This window comes from Danio rerio, chromosome 11, assembly GCF_049306965.1.
Source record: "Danio rerio strain Tuebingen ecotype United States chromosome 11, GRCz12tu, whole genome shotgun sequence".
Classification (NCBI taxonomy): domain Eukaryota; kingdom Metazoa; phylum Chordata; class Actinopteri; order Cypriniformes; family Danionidae; genus Danio; species Danio rerio.
The window spans coordinates 39440419-39464015 of record NC_133186.1 but is presented as its reverse complement, the minus strand read 5'-3'; the positions used below and the strand labels follow the sequence as shown (position 1 = coordinate 39464015).

Below are 23597 nucleotides of genomic sequence, written 5' to 3'. Positions count from 1 at the left end.
AACATAATCTGATAATGGCAAATGTCTGATTTTACCAGTGAATAAATTTGTCTAATATGACAGATTGCAAGCATATATCTCAAACATAATAATTCAACATTAGAATTATTATAAGTAGAATAGAATTATTTATAGAAACCAGTAGACCTACAAATAATATTATTATCGATGTTGTGCCATATGTTTGTTTTTACCATACCTTTATTTTAAATCTACAGAATCGTGAGAAAATCGTGATCTTTATTTTAAGCACAAAAAAAAAATCACGATTCTCATTTTAGCCAGAATCATGCAGCTCTACAGTGAATCTGATTAACGTTAGTTCCACAGCTAACTATCAGGCACCTGTAGAGTTAACTGGGGTATTAGATGCACACGAGTATGACGTAAGAACTGGTGGAGGTGTTGTTTTAATGGAATTCAATATCGCACAGCGAAGGGAAAGAAAACTTTTGCATTTCGCAATGTGTCTGCGGCCCTTCATGACCGTGTGGATCTTGTCACAAAATGCAGCAAAAAGTCCTGTCAGGGCTCATGTAGTTACATTTTCTGAGAGGTGCGTGTACGTCAGTGTCGGCGTCAGCCACAGCGAGGGCTAATCGACCTTGCAAAGGTTGTGCAGGACCATATGCGTGCGATTGACGCAGAAGTATAAATCAGCCTTAAGAGAAATTTTAAAGATGGCCACTGAGTGAAATGACTTGCTCAGGAGGTTGTGTCTCACAGTGCACATGCTCCATCTTCTCTCACCCTAGCTGCTTTTGTTTTTGCCAGCTTTGGGGCTGGACTTTGTTCTTGAGGTGGTTGGAAACTTGTTCGATAAGATTGCTGTAGTAGCACATGGTCACACTTGGTCAACTTTCAAGAATGTATATACATGTTAAATCAGTAAAACAATTCAATGCGTTGGAACTCATTAGACGTAAAAGAAAATATACATATAATTTTTATTTACATTATACATAAAATAGCCTGTTGTTTAAGCATTTTAAACTGATTTAGTACTTTTTTGTGCAGTATGAAAATTGGCAAAGCTTTTGTGGTACACAAAGATCAAAGAAAGCTTGATCACATACACCCCTCTCATCAGAAAAGTGGACGAAAGCACACATTTAAACACCAAGTTTAAACAGGAATGTGTCTCCCTAGGAATGTCCCTACTTGAGATCCGAATGAACAAAGCGTATCTTAATACCAGCCAGGTGTAAACAGGTGTAACGGTGAGGTTGAGATTGTAACCTGAAATGGCTTTGGTTATTTTTCATGAAGTTAGCTGTGATTTAGACACCTTGTTATTTAATGATCCGTAAACTGAGATATGACTTCATTACCAGAACAGATGCATTTGACTTTGCTATTGATCGATCGGGAACCAGTATTGAACTTAATGTATTGGAATTCATATTGTTATCGAATTCAAAATTGGTAAATTTTGAACAATCCCCAGCCCTTTTTAGAACATGCATATGTCAGACGCTGAAATAATGATTTTAAATAGTTCTGTATTTATTATAAAATACTATACTGTTGCTGCTATTTTAATACTGTGAGAATAAGTCATTGCTAATAAAAAAAATCTCGCGGACAAAAAAAATAAGTATTTTGAAAGAAAGCGTGAATGTAGCTGGGAATGCAATCATTGGTGAGCTCATCTATCATCCTGCAAATGAAGCAGAAGGATCAAAAGGAAGTGAGCTGGACTCTGAGGGACTTAACACAAGGCAAGTTTGGTTAATTAAATTGAATTTTATGTCAAATGTAGATTAAATTTGTCTTAATACAAATACAGATCATTTCAGTGTGCAAACTGTAAAAGAGTAACATTGAATATAATGGCATATAGAATTCTGCTTGTTTAGAGGAGCCATTTGGTTTAGTTTTGCAAGACTGATGCTTGGTGCTTGAACATGTTTTATTCCTTGATTTTTCTTCATATTTATTAACTAAATAAACTAAACTCAGATTGACCTAGAAAGCGACACCAGTTACTCTTAAGTCAAGAATGATGCACACACTTTTCAGGGTGCAGATTAGGAAGGGGTTTCTTTTTCTTGGAAAGCAAACAGCTTGTGAGTAACCACTGTTACATTTTGTGCCATGCAGATAAGAAAAACCAGTGTATGTTAAATTTGACTGTACTATTGGGTAAATATGAGGTAATTGTGCAGTATGTGTATTTAATGATATGGTAATTGTTTTAAAGTACTCAAAAGGTGAAATTATTGTTCAATAGGAATCCCATTCCAAAGTCCACCCAACCATAGAGTTCAACAGCTCTCCTAATTCCCTGAAGGCTTAAAGTGTCAAAATTATAATGGACATCAACATTATTAGAGAGGCAGACATGGACATGACACAGACTGTGGAATGCCTGTTTGCAGTCTTTTGTCTTTTTAGTGTGATGTTCATTGTGACATTGTGACACAAGAACACTAATGCATACAAAAAAAATAAATCAATTGTACATCACGTTTTTATAGTGCTTTATAATAGATGTTTTAATCCAGTTTAATTGTTCATGCATTGTGGCTTATTTTTGCTAATTTCAGAGAAACTTGTGAAAGTTAAGCACTGTGTTTCTACAAACAGTACATAAACAAGCTTATAAATCTTTATTAAAAAGTGAAATCATTAAAATTAGATGGTCGCAAGTTTAATTAATTTTCTTTTTGGCCTAGTCTCTTTATTATTCAGGAGTCGCCACACCGGAATGAACCGCCAACTTATTCAGCATATGTTTTTCGCAGCCCTTCCAGCTGCAATCCATCACTGGGAAACACCCATACACACTCATTCAAACTCATAAACTTCAGTCAATTTAGCTCACCCAATTCTCCTATAGCACATGTTTTTGGACTTGTGTGGGAAACTGGAGCACCCGGAGGAAACCCACACCAACATGGTGAGAACATGCAAACTCAACAAAGAAATACCAACTGGTCCAGCCGGGGCTCGAACCAGAGACCTCCTTGCTATGAGGCGATTGTGCCATCCACTGCGCCACCGTGCTGCCACGTACTTTAATGTTTAAATATTTTTATATATTTTGTATATTACATCAAATAAATGTAAACATTTAGAATTTTCAATATTCAATAATAATTAACTTGTGTAATAAAAATAACCCTTAAATGGTTCTAAAAAAAAAAAAAATCTTTAATCTTGAATTCAAAGAACTATTTGGAGTTCTATTTAACAAAACCAATTAAAATGGTTCTATATAGTGCCTTTTTGTAGTTGCATATATGAAGCAGGTGAGGCCATTTTTGGTTCTAAGTGGAACAATTTCATTTGAGAGCATGATAATAGATCCTATAGCAGTGGTTCTCAAACTTTTTTTATCAAGTACCACCTCAGAAAAAAATTGTCTCTCCTAGTACCAACAAAATGAGCAGTATTGAAATACAGTAGCGTAGTCGGCCCAGTAAAGCAGCTACAACTCTGCACAGTTAAAAAAGCGTGGCAGAATACCTCAGAATTATAGGCTATATGTCCTATATGGCATATTATATCCATCATTTTTGGTAAATTTTGAAATGTGTGTAGCATGTACATGACATATTTCATTCCTCCGCGTACCACTAGAAGGAAGCCTGTGTACCACTAGTGGTACATGTACCACAGTTTGAGAACCACTGCCCTATAGCATAAAGGAAAATCAATGTGCTATAAAGCATGCTTATGAAAGGGTGCCATGTTGCACCAAATAACGTTCCCTATTACGATAAAAAGAATCCCCTAATTCTGTTGAGTACTGTTTAACACCTCTTGTGGTTTTAGATAGCACTATTTGAATTTTAGTTTGGGGGGTAGAGGTGGTGGTTTGAATGTTCATAAAAGTGTTTTGAGTTTGTTTTTTTTTGTAAAGGAATAAGAAAAGCAGCAATTGCACGTTTGTATAAAACGACACCACTAGATGGCAGCAGAAACACAGATGATTGGTTTCATGCTCTCTGAACATTCTTTCCCTTTTGTTGGCACTGAATCAACGATCTGAAGGTCAATGCCCGTTTTGGGACTTCAACAAAACCAAAACCATGCTAGACATGTGAAATATCTTTGATTAGGGCTGCACAATTAAGCCTACATTTGTTGCTAAACTAATAAAGCGACTGTACCTGCCTATTATATGCTATTAATAACAATATTACACTGATAACAGCTCGAACTTTGCATTGTGATTGTGTATAATGGCGGTTAACTATGTTTTTAACTTTTTTATATGATGGTCTGCAATAGTGATTCGACTTTCGGGAATCGGTTCTTTTGAACAATTATATCTGGAATATGGTTTTACATACAGACTAGTTTCAATACTACGTACTGCATAGGAGATAGGATATGTGGCTTTTGTGATGCTTTTGTCCCCAATTTATCTGACTGCGGCTTAATCTTGCGTGTATTACCATTTCATGCACACTTCGTTGTGGCCACAATCCTGCAACGTTTCTTTTGCATCTACAGTAAACAACGCTTAAAATTTTGAAAAATTGTTGTTAGAACACCAGGAAAATATGTAAGCGAATTGTTCAATAGTGTTTTGTAAAATGGTTCGACTGACTAAAAGAATTGGTTCAAATGAAAGATCCGACTCTCAAAGAACGAATCATCGCTACTGCAGTGATTGGCAGTCGCTTGTCCAGCCCCTTCATAGTCCATGAGATCATAATGCACCACAAACACTTAGAAATCCAGATATTTGCGGACTGTTAGGTATAATCAAAGCAAGGATTATGGCTTCAGAAGCGATGGAGTTGAATGGAGGTGTAAACCGAAGGGATGATCCAGGAGCGGTGAGAGATATTGAACAGACTCTTTTCATTCAAAATGACCACAAAGCGACCCGCCAGTTGAATGTAACATCAAGCGTTAAAGTTTATCTAGATGTCTATGAAACCCACTCACATTTACACTATGGTGTCGAATGTTTTTGTTTGGCTAGATTTAATTATTAAGTATTTCACGGATAAGCTGCGGGCGTATTTTCCTTAGGTTTTGTGTATGTCGATACTGTAATGCAGTGAATGCACTTTCGTACATGAGTGGAACTGAAGGGATGTTGTGGTGTGGCCGATTGTATATTTAGTGCATTATGAGGTGCTTCAACTGTCCGGATTATTTGTTTCCAGTAACGGAAGTCTGCAACGTTGAGTGTCGAGTTAATTTGAGAAGTTAAGCGGCACAAAAGCTGTTCAAAGTTTAGAAACAAACCTCTTATTCATTAGCTTGTTGTTCTGCTCCACCGAGTCCAGGCTGATGATGAGATCACCCGACCATGTAACCATCAACAATAGCCCCTGGAAGACACTAATAAACTCTGTCAGCCGAGGAGACACATGTATAGCTCCCATTTAAGCTATTAGAAAATGAGCAGCAAAACACGAAGCTAAAATACTTTAATAAGCAATAAATAAGGTCAATATACAGCAAATTACAGTAAGTGACTCATAACTTAGGTTAGGTCATTTATCATAAGATGCGTTAACAGAATTGTAAAGTAAAGAGCATGCCTTTTACAACATTTTACCATAAAGAAGTTATATAGTATAATAATCTCTTAATAAACTAAGTGATGGTCAGACTGAGACAGACAGACAGACAGACAGACAGACAGACAGACAGATAGATAGATAGATAGATAGATAGACAGACAGACAGACAGACAGACAGACAGACAGACAGACAGACAGACAGACAGACAGACAGACAGGTAGGTAACAGTGATTCATCTCTCTGGCCAAAGAGGGAAAATGTAAAAGTAAACAAGCAGATCATAAATGTATCTTTCAGAATTGAGAACTAGACCTAGTAGTATAGCAATAGTTCCATTTGCTACTGATAAGTTATTGTGTAGTTCGTTTTTTAGACTAAATGTAATATTTATAATACATTTTATGTAAAGTAAAGGTTTGTAAACATTGAGATTTTGAATAAGGGTTGTATGCCCACCAATCGGTGACGAGGCCACTAGGCCAGGGTGGCCCTGGCCCGCTCAAACTGAAGGCTGGCCCACCCAGACAAAAAAATAAATACATTTATTATGGAAAATCTCAAACAGGAAGCATGTAAATAACGTAGGGATATTTATGAATGAAATGTAACATTGATGATTAATAGCATCCTTTAGTCATTGTTTGTCTACAAAATTTAAATCCCCCACCACTGCACGAAAATGGAAATGTCCAACTATTGCTCCGCACTTTGCTCCTTTCTTTCTTATTCATTGCTCGAGTTGCACCTAAAAGCTAATCTGTCCAACTGACTAAAATGCTGGTAAAAAAAGAAGATTGTGAGTAATAAAATAAGTGATGTGAGAGGTATGATAATATAATCAAGCTGTTTTCAGTATTAAATAAAAACCCTAATTAGGTTTTCATTGTAGCTAATGTTGGCAGAGTGGGTAGTGCTGTCGCCTCACAGCAAGGTCACTGGTTCGAGCCTCGGCTGGGTCAGCTGGCATTTCTGTGTGGGGTTTGCATGTGCTCGTCTCCCAGTGTTCGTGTGGGTTTTCTCCGGGAGACATAGTCCCTCCAGCGTGTCCTGGGTCTTCCCCGAGGCTGCTTCCCGGTGGGACATTTCTGGAACAACTCCTAGGTAGGCATCCAGGAGGCATCCAAAACAGATGCCCAAGCCACCTCAGCTGACTTCTCTCAATGTGGAGGAGCAGCGGCTCTACTCCCAAGGACAGAGCTCCTCAACCTATCCATAAGGGTGCGCCGTGCCACCTTGTGAAGAAAACTAATTTCAGCCGCTTGTATCCGAGATCTTCTCCTTTCGCTCATGACCCAAAACTCATGAGCATAGGTGAGAGTAGGAACGTAGATTGACCAGTAAATCGAGAGCTTTGCCTTTCGGTTTAGCTCCTTCTTTACCATAAAAGTCCGGTACATCTATCGCATTACTTCTATCGCTGCATCTATTCGCCTGTCAATCTCACAATCCATCCTTCCCTTACTCATGAACAAAACCGTTCACCCATGACATAGCATAATGTGTTTAAGCAGCAAATCAGCATATTAGAAACATACTTTAAAGGATCCTTTTTACTTGTTTGCATATTTTTTGGCTTGACCACTAGTGTAATGTTACAGGAAAAGTGTGCATTTTAAAAGCTGTGGCAGGTCACCATTTCCCATTACAAATGCCTTTCAGCTCTTACACTTAATATGCTTTTCTCATTAACATAACCTCGAATTTCAATGAGCTTTTATACACTTACATCAGCATTTAACAGCATTTAACATTTAGAGGTCCTGTGGTTAGAAAATTGAGCGACATCTAACCACCTGCGGGACTTCTTCATCCAACAAACATCCTGAAACACACAAAATCAAACATATCATCATTCCTGTGGGCACAACCAATGTTTAAATCTGTGTGTTTAGGCTAACTGAAAGGTCAGTGATTTCCATGTGGGTAATTTCTATGCCAAGTCAGAAAGACGCTTCCACTTGCTTTTAGTATGATGTAATATTTGAGTAATATTTTGGTCAGTTGCAGTACCAGTCGATTCAGATTAGTAACAGCTCCACAAATAGTCTAGCTTCAAATTGAAACCAGAAATTGCATTAATAAACATGAAGGTATAAGCACAGATGGGTTATTCTCACAAAACCATTAAAACAACATGGCACTTAAGATTTAAAATATAAAACCTAGTAATTTGGTTAAACAAAAAAAATATAATAAAGACATCACTCTTCTTTACGAAGCACAATGTGTAATTTAAGCATAATTTAATTATTTTTAACAATTTTACTGCATTTTCTACTGAAATTCTGATGACCGAAACGTGTCCACCTATGTCTGAATGTGTTATGTTGTAAATTGAACAAATTAGCATGGAAATTTCAGCATAAAAACAAATTAATTGTTCTGCTAGATTATTTTGTATGACAGAGTTTTCATATATAACAATAATGAGAAAAAGATGAAAAATTATGCGTCCGTGATGGATGTTCTCATTCTCTTCAACCATTCTAAAGTACTGTTTAAACACAAGTTTAATTTTAAATGAAAGTTATCCTCAAGCTATTCATTTGAAATATTATATTAACTCATTTAGCAACTCGCTGACTTCAAGTATGAAAGCCTCTGCAACTCGCGGCTGTACATTTATAACTGTAATGGTTGGGGTTTAGGGTTGTGGTAGGTATAGGCGTTAATAACTGTGATGGTTGGGTTTAGGTGTGAAGTAGGTGTAGATGTTAATAAATGATGTACAGCGCCATATTGCCAACAACAGTTTTGACCGTTTTGCTACTTTTTTGACTACAAGTCATGATGGCCCTTCATGTTATGATGGTTCATTTCAGTTTATCCAAATGGAAAAATTTCTTTGAAATTAAAGTTTTGTTTTTAAAGCCCTAAAAAGAAAACATTTAAAATCCAATGTGAAATTCAGATTCTATATAAAATGTTTTTGTTTTTTTTATCTCATAGTATACTTAAAATTAATGTTAAAATAATTACCCTTAATTCTGCAACCTGTTCATCAATACCGCAATGTTCATTAAGTGTTCTTTTATTATTGTTTTTTAATTATTTGCTTTTCAATTAATGTGCATTATCTACAAATTATGTCCTTTCAGGTTAGCCACATCATTTTGAATATACATCAGGTTTTATCAAAATATATTTGAAAAAAATGTTGTCAGTTGCGTAAGGTATTATTGCGGTAATGAGAAAATCCAATAAAAATAGAAAACCCGGTTAATTTTTTAAATATATGTATTACATGTAGGGCTATACTTCTCACCATGTATCTTTTCTAAAACATACAGTAAAGTGTAAGATCATGTTTATTACTAAGAAAACTAAATCAAAATGATATTTTAATTGAACACATCACATAAGGTACGCATACAGAACAGTCTGTTTAGTATTGTGAAAAGGCAAAGCTGAATATCTGTGGGTAAAGTGCCACCCAGCTGCTGGTGCACCAATTGCCGCTGTCGCCGCGGTATGAATGGCGGCAAAAGGACCACATTGAAGTAGTAACATCTGTACATGTTATTTCAGAATCTCAAGTAACTACACATGACTGTTAATAATCCCTTTTTTAAAAATGATTTTGCAGACTGTTGCGGTAATGACATTGTTTATTACTCCTTTTGGAAACTATGCTCAGGTACTAAATAATGTGTGTAAATTTTCTTAATTAATGTTGACAAATGCTCCAGACCTTGGTTCAATTATCCTCAAAAACAAAAAGTTAATTAAAAAACAGTTTGGATTAAATTTGTTAGAATTTTTTTGTGAGAATGACCCAGTTAATGATTATAATTGAAGTCTGAAATGTAAATGAATTGTAGTTGCTGCTTTGTAGGGTTGCACGGTTTACCACTACTATGGTAGTATCGCAATACTATGGCTTCAAAATACTGGAGGTGCCACTGTAGTTTGTAAACAGTAGTTTTGTCGATAACGGTTTATCTACAATAGATTATCATGTGGAAAAGTCACTAATATGCTCACACATTTGTGCAACAATAGGTCATTTTATTTTAATAGTCTGTGGAGCCCTTTAAGGTTGCAAAACTGTAGATTTTGTGACTTTTACACACATCAAACGCACATCTGAATCGGTTAATTACTGTTCCTGTTTATATGATTTAGTAGCTACAACAACCGCAACAATCTCTTTAAAAGAACAAATCACAAAGTGAAAGTTTGAATTACTTTGGATTGTTACCTGATAGGACTGAAAAAAAATATCAAAAACCCAAAATAGCAACAGGAAACATTTTTTACAACAGGTAACAATTTTTGAGCACCTCATATAGCCTAATTTTGTTGAAAATGTCATTCAGTATAATTTGTATCTTTATTTGAATCTTTTTTTTGTTGGTCAGTTATCTTCCAAATAAACAAAGAGATTGAATACATTTTAGGTGAGGTGCAAATAATACTTTTCGGCCTGAAGAAAATTATGAATTACATTCAAGTAGGCTTATTATAACATACAATATAGCAGGAGTTCTCAACTGGTTTGGCCATGGGACCCACATTTTTACATGGTCATCAAGCCGCGACCCAAATTTTAAGGAACTATATAATACAGTTTTAGGAATTATAATTAATTTGTATTTATTTGTTAACAAACACAAGTAGTGACAGATAAATCATAAGACATTCACCAAGACTTACAAATAAACTATATTTTATTGCTGTCATTTAAAAAAAATGGATCAAATTATAGAAATATTACAAAGTAAAAACGACAAATACTGTAAACAGTGTTTAGGGTAAGGAAATGATTTAGTTACCATGAACTAAACTGAACTGTTGATAAAACATTTTGTCTGGTTTCTAAATATCGTTTTAATTTATAAGGTTTCATGCTCTTACGAGAGCACCTCTCTATGACACTAAAGCTTTAAGTCTTTTTTGTCGTCAATATATATATATATATATCCATACTTTACATATTCGGGGTCGTACTTGCGCTTCAACATGTTTTCACTTCAACAAATGTCAAACGTCAAACGGTAGGGTTGTCGCGCACAAATTTCAAAATAAAAGGCCAGTATAAGCAAAATAAGTACAAAAAATTTACTTTTGTTGTTTTTTTGTCCACATACTCCGCGACCCACTGAAAATGTTCCCGTGACACACTTTTGGGTCGCGACACACTTTTGGGTCACGACCCACCAGTTGAGAAACACTGCAATATAGTATTTCTGACAATTTTCCTTGTAATTTGAGGTGTCAATTACAGTATCGCAATACTGCTTGGTATCATGATGCTTTAGCTAGTATAAATGATAAGATGAATTAATGGTATCATGACAACCCTACTGCTTTGCTGACTGCATTACAGACACATATCACATTGTTTATTAATTAATAAAGGCAGCTGTGCTGTTTTAAGCAAGATACTTCATCAGTGAAGTACTTCATTGTGAAGTGGTACAACCCAAGTCTGAAAAACAAGTAAGCATTATACACATCATGAGGGAACTACGTGCAAAAATTGACTTCAGTCTGTTAAATAAATGAAAATAATTCACACTTTAATACCACTTCAGTTGTTATAATGCATTAATAACAGGGAAAATTAACATCATGAAAAACATGGTTTTGAAACGACCTTAAAATCTGCCCGGCTTGCTGTTTATTCATGTTTATAAATGATTTATTTATGTTTATGAAACCTTGTGGTTACTTTTTAACAGCATATATGAGATGCATGGATACATAGCAGGACATGGAAAGAGGAAGACACCTAAGGCTGCTGCTGCCTTCAGATAACTGCTTCAGTTTTAAACAGGAAGGGTGTTATATAAGTGTCAGCATATGAGTGTTAGGGGTTCATGGAAAGAGGGAGTTTTTCTACTTGCTCTGCCACTCCGAGTGTAAGCACAAGGGTTCTTCTGTTAGCCAACTAGACTAAAACATACTCAAATACATCACTTTCCTTAAAAAAAAAAACCCAGAGAATATTTGGATATGAAGTCATTCTTAACTAAAGATTACACTATTTCTTCCTTCTCATATACATATTTTTTTTACATTAAAAATGGGCGGTGCAACTATGAAAGGACATTTCATATGTTCATACACCTGCGGTCTGACCTCTCCTTCACCATAATAGGCAAGAATAAAGCTTTTGTGTTCAAAGAGAGGCTTAGCTCTTCCTCTTTGTGTTCTCAGAAAGGTAAAGCTCACAGATCACATGACCAGATGTGCATTATCTCGTTTAAAAAGAAAGTGGGATTTCTTGCGATAACAGCTCTTTAAGAGGTCCCTTCATGCTCAGCAAAAAATACACTGAGTTCAATGGCTCGTGCGCTAAAAAAATACTTGAGGTGTAATGTTCTAAAAGGGAGGGTCCACAGTGTGGTTTTAAGGCTTGGTTGTATTTATAAGATGCAAAGCAATGTGTGCTCATGCTTCATTTGTAGAAAATCACGTTATTTTTTTATATATCTTACTTTGATTAAATACAGCAACTCAGCTAACATAAAAACGACTGTCAAATGTCCTAGTTCCTCTGAAAAGCCCACCCTCAAGAGGCTCAGATTGGTCAGCTAACATAATGTGCTGGGATTCGTGAATTGGCTCCACGACACCAGGAAGCGTCACGCGCCTTCATGCATGTGACGCATATCCCGTTCTTTACAAGCTTGTTTACATCCTCGCTACGACATGCCGTTAACGCTAGAAGCTGTGCATGTAATTGATCAATTTTAACAATTAAAAACACTTAGAGGTTGTGGCTCACAATCCACAGCTTCGTCAGTTGGAGGAGTTTTTATCCAAGATATCATCTAATAAAAAAATTCTAATTTCAGAAACTATTTCAATTGAATGTACTGTATGTCACAATAGAGGGGAAAATGACAATCCTAACTACTGTTTTCATGCCGACTTTAATCTCAGAGCCATTGTGCAACTTTTGTTTTTTTGTTAAACACATTTCCATTGACGTTGCCAGTATTTCCTGAGAGCTCTATGCTTAAGAAAAGCTTTGTCTTAGGCTCTGTTTACACTTACAATCAAGATGCGTATTTTTATCAATGTGAATAAAAGTGGATGACACTAAATACATCTCTAAAAAAGCTCAACAACCTTCAGTAGTTTGATCGAATGTGCTTTAACAACTAAAGACAGACATGTACTTCTACTGATGAACACATGATCATTATGTTGTGAGAAAGTAAGCAATATATTCATACTTCAGTGATGTATATCAAAATCAAAACACTCAAATTATGATCAACATTCACGCACACTATATGCTTATCCTAGCGCGTCTTACACCCGATTCGAGGAGGGCTGCAGCTCTGCAAATTTTTGCTCAAACCTTTTGAGTTGGAGGTGGTTGGAGATAAAATCTGCAGAGCTGTGGCTCTCCAGGAATTGAGTTTGAGACCACTGCCCTAGCATGTGTGTAAAAATTCAAGTATACTTATGGCATAAGAACAACCTGTACAGATGATAAAACAACCTACAAACCGCTTACTCTCAAAATAAAATATGTTTGCTGTTCATTCAAACTACTTATTTAAAATGAGCTGAATCAACACAATTCTTGAGTTTTTTGGGGGACAGCTTAATTGTTTTATGTTCAATCCACTTCAATTTGTTAAAAAAAAACTAACAAGTTAACTTTATCTCTTACTGTTGTCCCAACGCAAACTGATTGTGTGAAACCCAGCACTTTTTACAGTGTATGCGTTTATTCTAGAAGTTCAGTGACTTCAATACTTCATAGAGGTGTGTTTTCAGAAACAGAGAGGAGGTCAAACAATTTCCAAAAGCAGCTTTCACAGGAAAAGAACTCTTAAGCTCACATATAAAGAAATAATCGGTTATAAATAGACATTTGTGCTGGAATGAAGGCTTTATGGAGCTTAATTTGACATTTGATTGGTTTCTGTGTTGCAGAGGCTTTTAAAAAACCCCTACCAGTAGTAGTTCCCATATTAATGCTTGTGTCTTGTGTTTAAAACAAAAGGAAGGAAATCATGTCAGGGTCAACTAACCCTTTCACATGCCACAAAACCTCCCACATCCTAAAGTGTCAATACAAGTGACTTTCAGTTCCTTTCAATACTGAGAAATATGATCATGGATGACCCATAACATCAGGCTATGAGGACAAAGGAAAGGGCCATTGCATTGCAGAAAACGATCAATGGCCTTTAGTCAAATTCAATGCAAATATTAATCTCCAAAAGCAGTGATCAACCCAAGCATAGTGATCTACCCAAGTAAAGGCATGGTACTGGATAAACACCCTGGTCCTGCAGCGATATTTCTGAGACAGGTTTAACCCTGACCTACTATTTAAATTAAAAAAAGGAAACCAAAAATAAATATTACAATGAAATGAAATCAAACCTAATTTAATTTCGTATCGTTACAAAATACAAAGCACACAGCAAAACAACAAAAATACTTAAATAATAGTATATTTTTATAGTTATACTAAAGAAATGCTGCTGAAAGCAAATTGTGTCATAGTTGCCGGCCTTTTCATCAATGAACCATGAATCAGACTGGAGGTTTTGGATACCAGAAGAAAGACTTCATTAACACATAATAAAGCCGAGAATGTGCAGAGCAGACCTCAGAGCAATCTAAAGTCTCTCCCAGACATTTCTGAAGTGTCTTGTGTTATGGTGTACATTTTATAATTTCTCCCCCTACCTCTAGGTGTTCTTGTTTTAACTTCTGACCATCCTTGGATAAGTTTTTACTTTCCAGTTAATGTTTAGGTGATCTTGTTATTGTCAGCTCTCAACCCTGCTAGCTCAGGTCTACGTACTGTAAGCAACTTGTTTTCACACCAGAGATGTCACTTCATAGATGCAACTTATGCAAAAGAACGTGTTTACATACATTGCCATGATGGTAGGGCTGCTCGATTTTGGTAAAAATCCTAATCACGATTATTTTGGTCATAATTGTAATCACGATTATTCAAAACGTTTATCAGTTGAAGCCACAATTATTAGCACTCATGTTTAACAGAGCAAGGAATTTTAATAGTATTTTCTCTAATATTTTTTCTTCTGGAGAAAGGCTTATTTGTTTTATTTTGGATAGAATAAAAGCAGGTTTAAATATTTTGAAACCCATTTTAAGGTCTATAATATTAGTCCCCTTAAGCAATATATTGTTTGATTGTATGCAGAAGAAACTACTGTTATACAATGAACTGCCTAATTACCCTAATTAAGCCTTTGAATCGCACTTTGAATCTGAATGCTTGTATTTTGAAAAAATCTAGCTAAATATTGTGTGCTGTCATCATAGCAAAGATAAAAGAAATCAGTTATTAAAAATGAGTGATTAAAACTATTATGTTCCGAAATCTTTCCATTAAACCGAAATTGGGGGAAAAAAGGGTTGCTAATATTCAGGAGGGCTAATAATTCTGACTTTAACTGTATACATACAGTTATTTTCCATTCTACAAAGGAAGGAGAAATAAATACAATAGAATAAAAATATGAAACAAACTGTGCTTTAAGCATCTTCACCCTAAGAAAAACACTTTAGCTACAAAAATCCAGAGCAGTGAGGGATTTTCTTATTTTGTTTGATTAATGATAGAAACTGATGATTTTGACACCTATTTGACCAATAAAGCGCTCACGTTAAGATGATATGTGTGCGCTCTGCTCGTCTCAGTGTGCGAATGAGACCGAATGCTGACCGTATGCTTCTGACTGTGTGTACGCACCGCACACACATACACACAGAAGCACTTCTTTCGCGCTTTTTAAGAGCAACATGTGTACAACTGGAAAGGGGGCAGTATATGATGCAATAATCGTTTATCCTGATTATTGGTTTTTCATAATCGTTAGAAGCCAACATCGAAATCGGATTTTCGATTAATTGCACAGCCTTACATGATGGTACATTAACTTGATCTGTGAAAGGCATTTAGGAGACTCACTATCCTAAATGCCTTTCACAGATATAGCTTCATACGAGTATTTAACATATATATAATCAGTGCTGGCGATGCGGTGGCGCAGTAGGTAGTGCTGTCGCCTTACAGCAAGAAGGTCGCTGGTTCGAGCCTCAGCTGGGTCAGTTATCGTTTTTGTGTAGAGTTTGCATGTTCTCCCCGTGTTTGCGTTGGTTTCCTCTGGGTGCTCCGGTTTCCCCTAGAGCCCAAAGAGATGTGGTACAGGTGAATTGGGTAGGCCAAATTGTCCGTAGTGTATGAGTGTGATTGAGTGTGTATGGATGTTTCCCAGAGATGGGTTGCAGCTGGAAGGGCAACCGCTGCATAAAACATATGCTAGATAAGTTGGTGGTTCATTCTGCTGTGGTGACCTCAGAATAATAAAGTAACTAAGTCAAAAAGAAAATGAATGAACTAAAAGTTTACTAAAACCAAAATAATTAAATTATTATTAATATTAAAAACACAAATAAATACAAAAAAATGAAATCACACAAAAAAAATTGTAAAATGATTCCCCTTCAGTAAGCGTTGCCATATTCCCATGTATTCAATACCTTGTCTGGTTGTCCCATGGATGTAATGAGTAACTTGTTTTCGTATTTCTTTTCAGCGTCCTCAACAGGGCCGCATGTCAAGGAACACCCCGCTTAACATGAACCATTACGCCAACAAGAAGAGTGCAGCGGAGAGCATGCTGGATATAGCGCTGCTGATGGCCAACGCGTCCCAGCTGAAGACGGTGCTGGAGCTCGGACCCTCCTTCTCCTTCTACATCCCCCTCATCACCCTCATCAGCATCTCCCTCACCCTGCAGATCATCGTGGGCATCCTTCTCATCTTCATAGGTGAGACCAGCTCTCCTCAGTTCTGCAGAGAGTTCACAGGTGCCAGAATGAAGAGACAAGGTTGACCTTTTACATGATTAGATCCAATCAATTTCTGATACCTTCGGCAAGATTGCTGTTGTTATTATCATTAAATGCAATGAACTATGAAAATCACAGAAACTGAAGGATGAAATTAAGGGGTTATGCCAAAAAATAATAAAAAAACAATTGTTAAATGTTATATACTGCTATATATATATATATATATATATATATATATATATATATATATATATATATATATATATATAAATATACAGTATATATGTACATATATATAGAATTGAGGTCAGAATTGTTAGCCCTCTTGTTAAATTTAATTTTTAAAAATATTTTTCCCCCAATTTCTGTTTAACAGAGAGTAGATTTATCTTTTCAACATTTCTAAACATAATAGTTTTAATAACTATTTTCTAATAACTGATTTATTTTGTCTTTGATGACAGCATGTAATAGTGCAATTTAAAGGCTTAATTAGGCAAGTCAGGGTAAATAGGAAAATCAATGTATAATCAATGGTTTGTTCAGTAGACTGTCGGAAAAAAAATTTTTGCTTAAGGGGACTAATAATACTATATAATATTAAATATATAAAATGTAAAACTTCTTTTATTCTAGCCGAAATAAAGTTTATTATTTTATATAGACAGGTTGGCATAAAATGGTTTCATTTGTATATAAATATATCTGATATGCGGAACATTATTTCACCCACATTTTAATATTTTATTACAAACTTATATATATATCATATTTTTGAAAAATATTTAAATACAAATGCATTTCAAACTAGTTGTCTTGTGTTTGTACATCGGTATGCACAATATAATAGGCATAAGATGATAACAGTTTTCAAGGTATACCACGGTTTGTTTAGTCAAGGTTTCATTCATTCATTCATTCATTCATTCATTTTCTTTTCGGCTTAGTCTCTTTATTAATTCGGGGTCACCACAGCGGAATGAACCACCAACTTAACCAGCAAGTTTTTATGCAGCGGATGCCCTTCCAGCCGCAACCCATCTCTGGAAAACATCCACACATACACTCATTCACACACACTCATACACTATGGACAATTTACCCTTACCAATTCACCTGTTCCGCATGTCTTTGGACTGTGGGGGAAACCAGAGCACCCAGAGGAAACTCATGCGAAAGCAGGAAGAACATGCAAACTCCACACAGAAACGCCAACTGACCCAGCCGAGGCTCGAACCAGCGACCTTCTTGCTGTGAGGTAACAGCACTACCTACTGCGCCACTGCGTCACCTAAGTCAAGGTTTTAAAACCACCAAAATTTTCTGTTTTACCTTTCCTATTACGTTTTTTTTTTAGGACAACAGTATCTCCAGCAGAAAAGATATCTAAAGACACCGTTTTAAAATGTAAAGAAATCTGTGTTTTTGAAACTAATGAAGACAGCAGAAGTAGCTATGTTTTCATCCAGAAATGCGAATAAAATTTCTGCGCAAAACTGGAAAATTGCATAAAAGATGTGCAAATAAAGCAGTGTTTCCATCCAACGAGTCAAAGAGAACAACATTTTCACTTCCTGATTAACTGGCACCAAACATCAAAAGTAAAAACAGAATTGGCAGCAGTAGGAGATGCGTGAATGTTTTCTTCATTTAACAAATGATTCGCGCTTCAGAAAACAATGCCATGACACAATGAAGGTGTGGTGGCATTTAAAGACGTGAGAGCACAGACGCTCTTGACGGTTCTGAAGGTCATTAATAATATAATAACACTAATACTTAAATGATTAAGGCATTTTAGAATGTCCAAAACAACTTTTCAGATGTTTTACAGTGTGCTCAGCCTGCTGGTTTATCCATTTCACACACATTTTTATCACATGATCTCTTATAACAAAATCACATGATTTTAATGCGCATACTGAAATTTGTTTGGTAAATGTGTTTCCATCGTAGTTTATGCAAATTTTTTCTTATCGATTAAAAAGTTTATCCTAGTCAGTTATGTGCATGTGTTTTTTATGTGCATTTTTAAAATTGATGCGCATCTTGCCGTTTCCATTAACCGATCTTTTATGCGCATATCTAAAATGCGCATAAAAATAGATGAATGGAAACATAGTTAATGATTAATTTAATTACTTAGCCTGACATGTTTACTGTTTAAAAATATTTAAATGTTTCTCAAAACAAAACATTTTGTGTTCAAAGGGGAAAAAAGTTTTTGTTTTTTACCCAGACATTTAAAAAGAACATATTTTAGAGCAGTAATCATAATACCGTGAAACCGTGATATTTTTATCCAAGGTTATTATACCTTCAGAATCATATATTGTCCCATGCCTACAATATAAACATCTCAAAAGTATAATTGGAAAAATGTGACAATTACTATTTACTGACAAAATGTGATTTTTTTTATTTACGTACTCTCATGTTGTTCTGAACCAGTGACTTTTTATGAAAAAAAATTAAGTTCATCCTTTTCCTCATAAAATAATCATTAAAGGACAAAAACAACCCTTTTTTATTTTAATTCCTTAATGATTATTTGATAAAAAAAGATTTGCTAAATACTTTTCTTGAAAATTTTCTTAGTCAGAATTATATTTTGGCCTAAAAAACAACTCATTTCATTTATGGGAGATGGGTTTCACAAGATACAAGTAAACAATTCACATTTAACATTTTACAGTTTGTTAAAGTTTTGTTAAAAAATTTTTAAGCCCTGCATTTCACTCCTACAGTATACATAACAGCAAATGATGGCAAAATGAATAAAACAGGTTGCATCTGTTTGTTTGTTAGAGATTTAATATTAAGTTATACTTGCATCAGCTGGTAAAAGTCCATCCTGCAACATTTTGGTATTTCCCACCAGAAACTCCTTCACTTTTACTTTCATCCACACCATGAAAGTGAGAATCAATTAATCAAATGAAGAGCTTCCCAATTTGATAAATTCTCCTTCCTCTTCTCAACTTCCAAACAGCACATGCAGTCTGTAATTCAGGCAAAATTGACTTTATTTCATTGATATTAAAAGATTTACAGTAATAAAGATGAATGCACTTTTGAATATTTGACCTGTTCAACTTAAGTATCATTATTTTGCAGATGTAAATTCTACGTGTACTTCATTTAGCGCTGTTAGCTGTTCAATGCTGTTGTACTAGATGTAAATGTCCTGAATGCTTTAATGAGCTGCTGTTCTGGTGTTTGTCCTGCAGTGAAGTGGAATCTGAACGACTCAAGTAAACACTACATACTGAATCTCCTGGAGAACATCGTCACCGCTCTCGTCTTCATCGTTGTTGTAGTCAATGTTTTCATCACAGCTTTTGGCGTCCAAAGACCAGACGACAAGACATCGTAACCTGCAACACTCTGGACATTATCAATAATCAAAACATAACACACTCAAATGTGCCTCTATGTAAATATCCACATTTGGAAAACCTTATTTTCAGTCCTAGAAATGAGGCAATAACAGCTGGAATGTTATCAATTGTGTATCACACTGTAAATTATTACGAACGCAAATGTAATGGCACATAATAGTTATTTCGGTAATTGTTTATGGGTAATTCAAAAAGTAACAAATATTCTGTTACTGCAGTGCTTCCCACACATAGACTTTACTTGGGCGGGCCGACCAGGTATATTAACAGCCGCTCAAGTATATTTAGTGACATTTTTCTACTGTTATTATCATCCCTTAAAATGTTTTTGTATCCGCCCAATATAAGCAAACATCCGCGAGCGGTTAAGTAGTGGAAAATCTTCTCTCCTTTACTCGTTTCATACTGCTCATTCTGTGTGTGCGAGAACTGTCAACAATCACGTGCTCTGCAGACCCACAGAGACCTGCACCTTTTTGCGTCCCGCCGGTATTTCTAAATGTACAAAAATGTCCGGGATTTGCTTTTGTTTTCCAAGCTGCTGTTAATTTTATGTGCACAGTCGCGAGAGCAACATTAAATAATTAATTTTTAAATCTAAACGACTCAGAAAAACTTGACTAAATTCTCGGAGAGGATGAAATTACATCTAGATTGGCTGCAGAATATATGGCTGTACACCATTAGAAACGGGTCATTAACTCATTTGTCTTATTTAAATATGTTTTATTCTTGTAATTATTATAATTTTATAAGATATTGTCTGTTTTTATACATTTTTTTGTCATTTATTTCTCATTCGCTGTATATTTTATTAATTTGATTGTCCATATTTTACATATTTTATCCATCTGAAATGCTTTGGCAATGCTGTACAAAATGTAATGCCAATAAAGCAAGCTGAACTTGAATAAGAGATAGAGAGAAGCAGATTTGACCTGTCAGTGGGTGCACATGGCTCCTGAATAGCATAAAAGAGAAATAGTGATTTTTTTTTTAAACTCTAACCCATCTAAAAGAAAAAGTTATAACCAGATAATAACAAAAATATTGTTCAAAATCAAATTATGTTTGTCGTATATAGTTAACTATTTATGCGCTGTGGGTACTAGGTGTGTTTCCATCCGGCTACCACTGCAAGTATATTTCAAACCTGTGGGAAGCACTGTACTGCAGGAGTGAAAACTATTTAGTCATACCATAAATTTCAAAAATGGTCCATCCGATACCTTGAACTGTGAAAGCCTCAAAGCAATTCATAACTATTTTACCAGAGTTTCTGAGGGTGTTCATTCATCCTTACAGAATTTAGGCCAGTATAAATATGTATGCAGACATCCAAAAATCTGTTTGCTTGAATCTTGCTTTGTTAAGATATGAACAAAAGTGAGTTTATTTGTAAAAACTGATCAAATATCGGTCTTAAAGCCTTACATTTAATTTACCTTCATAAAAGCTGCAGAAAACCTGTTTCTGTTTTGGTAAATGTGAGGCTAACTCAGGGCCATTATTCTGTTATAATCAGTGTTGGGGAAAGTTCCTTTTGATAGTAAGGCATTACAATACTGAGTTACTCGCCAAAAAAGTAACTAGTTGCATTAATTAGCTACTTTTTAATGGTAAGTAAATCATTACGGTACTTTTGCGTTACTTTTCCTTAACTGGCTGAGACTTGATCTCATTTTAGAAATTGCAGGGTTTTATTTTATTTAATAGAGGAGCTCTGCAAGTAACACACCGTGTAACCTGCATTTACCTTTTAAAAAAATAACAATAATAATTTAGGATAATATTGGCTACGTCCGAAACCGCAAACTTCCATACTATATAGTACGCTAAAATCAGTGTGCGAGCTGAGCAGTATGTCTGAATTCGTAGAATTCGAAAATCAGTATGCGAGCATCCCATGCATGCTGCACTTTCCCATGATGCCTTGCGTGAGAATTCATGAATGGGAATGAAGCAACTTAACTGACTCGGTAGGTCATGCGATTATGACAATATGGCAGATATAGTATGTCCGAATTCCATTCATACTACTCAAATTCATACTGTATAAAACATACTTTTCTAGCGGCCGAGTAGTACATTTAAATTTAAATGCAGTACCTACTGAGAAGTAGGCAGTTTCAGATGCAGCCGTTATCTTCTGAGAACTTCTTTATCCCTGAGCTATTCATACAGATTAATGAAAGCTTAAAGCAATTTGTTTGCTACTTTTGTACTTTTTGTCGTCTTCATTGATGCGTTCAAAATAATGTAACGATTCAATGTGATGACCTTCATTTTACTTCAGTAATTTATTCTTAAACGCTAAATAAACTAATAAGTAACTCAAATAATATGACTCATTTTTTTAAAGGCATTGTGTTACTCGTTACTTAAAAAGGTTGTACTATCACGTAACTTGCGTCACTTGTAATGCACTTGTAATGTCCCAACACTGGTTCTAACACGTATATGCTCCCAGTCAAAAGTTTTTGACTTTGGTTCACCAAAGGTGCATTTTTATAATCGTAAATTCAATTCACTCAATATTATTGCGAAATATTATTTAAATTTAGAACTGTTTTCTATGTGAACAATGTAGATATAATTTATCCAGTGTCCATCAAATTTAAGAAATAGTTTTAATTTAAAGAAATTTTTCTTGTGTTGCTTTATGTTTTTGTCAAAATTGTGATATAGCAACATTTAAAATGTTATATAATTTTTGTATCTTTTATACTAATACTTCTGAATCACAAATTAAATCAAAAGTGATAGCTATTCCATTTCTTGACAATTTTGAGGTATGTAAACCAAAATGCTCCCACCCTATTTCCTGTTTTACATTTTTTTTTATCACTTAAGAGAATCCAAAGAGAGTCGCATATTGATAATGTTATGATAGCTGTTTTAACAATAAGTTATGATTGAATTGCCTCTTGTTAAATTACAGTTTGTTAACAAGCAGGAAATGTTCATGGGCCAACGACATGACCACATCAAAATGGTCAAAAATCTAAATCAAATTCATCATTTTCAGCTTACAAAGTATATTTTCCCCCCACAAAAGTATAATTTGGAACTAAATATTGTAATCACTCAATATAAGATATAAACGATTGAACAAACCCCACAAATAAGCCTCTGATTGACGAAAAAAGGTTTTCCTTGAATTTACTGCGGACTTTTATTCTGCCTAACGTTACCTAAAAACATCGATGTATAGACTCCGTTCTACACACTGGCGTTGTCTTGAACAAGAACAAGACAGTTGAAGAAGAACAAGAAGTTGGTCAAGTTTGCGTTTGTTTTTGCTTAAAGCTCATTTAGAGGCCTTGCTGTGTTAATAGTTCAAAAGCAGAATAAACTGCTTACGAGAAAAGTCCTTGCGAAATACAAATACTACATTTGACTTGTCAAAGTTACACATTCGATGAAGTCTCTTAAAATTTAATCAGTTTTTTTTATCAGTTGGCTCAAACAAATTACAAAATTAACTGCCGAACGTTACCTCAGAAATATTTTCATTTGAGACTGATAGAACAGCACCCTCTGGCGAGAAGAAGCCGCGCTACACATTTCAGAACAAATTGCCTTTTTTCTAAATATTTAATGTTTAGCGTTTTCATATTTGTCTTGATTCTTTATAGTCAAATGTCTATGCATTTCTTGAGCTTCTTGTAAATTTTCTATGTATATTGTTTGTATGAATTACCAAATATTTCCGTTGTTTTTCATTTTTAGATGACAGTATTGTGTAAAAAGGACTTCTTTGTGGAGATAAATTAGACTAACAGTAGTCTGTATGTTTATATTGCACACTGGCTTTCTTAAGTCCTGATGCTGCTGCATGTAAGGGCAAATCTAACATTCTTCTATCAATAAAATGCCTTTTTTAGCAAATGT

General features: G+C 35.1%; 1 protein-coding gene and 1 long non-coding RNA gene across 3 annotated transcripts; one reads left to right on the top strand and one right to left on the bottom strand.

Annotated features, from left to right (window-relative positions):
- Positions 1 to 3862: 3862 nt before the first annotated feature.
- Positions 3863 to 19689, bottom strand: LOC141376657 (uncharacterized). 2 transcript variants are annotated; one of them, XR_012387297.1, is made up of 5 exons: positions 19572 to 19661; positions 19136 to 19304; positions 15988 to 16300; positions 7220 to 7315; positions 3863 to 5307 (listed from the first exon to the last, which is right to left on the bottom strand). It is a non-coding gene; the product is annotated as an uncharacterized lncRNA (long non-coding RNA). The 2 variants fall into 2 exon arrangements; XR_012387296.1 differs by lacking the exon at positions 3863 to 5307 and having other exon boundaries at positions 5382 to 7315; positions 19572 to 19689.
- ninj1 (ninjurin 1) lies at positions 4603 to 23594 on the top strand. Its single transcript, NM_001424064.1, is given in 3 exon segments — positions 4603 to 4793; positions 16044 to 16278; positions 19533 to 23594. Coding segments are annotated over 3 exon segments (441 nt in total). The 5' UTR covers positions 4603 to 4733; the 3' UTR covers positions 19679 to 23594.
- Positions 23595 to 23597: the final 3 nt, after the last annotated feature.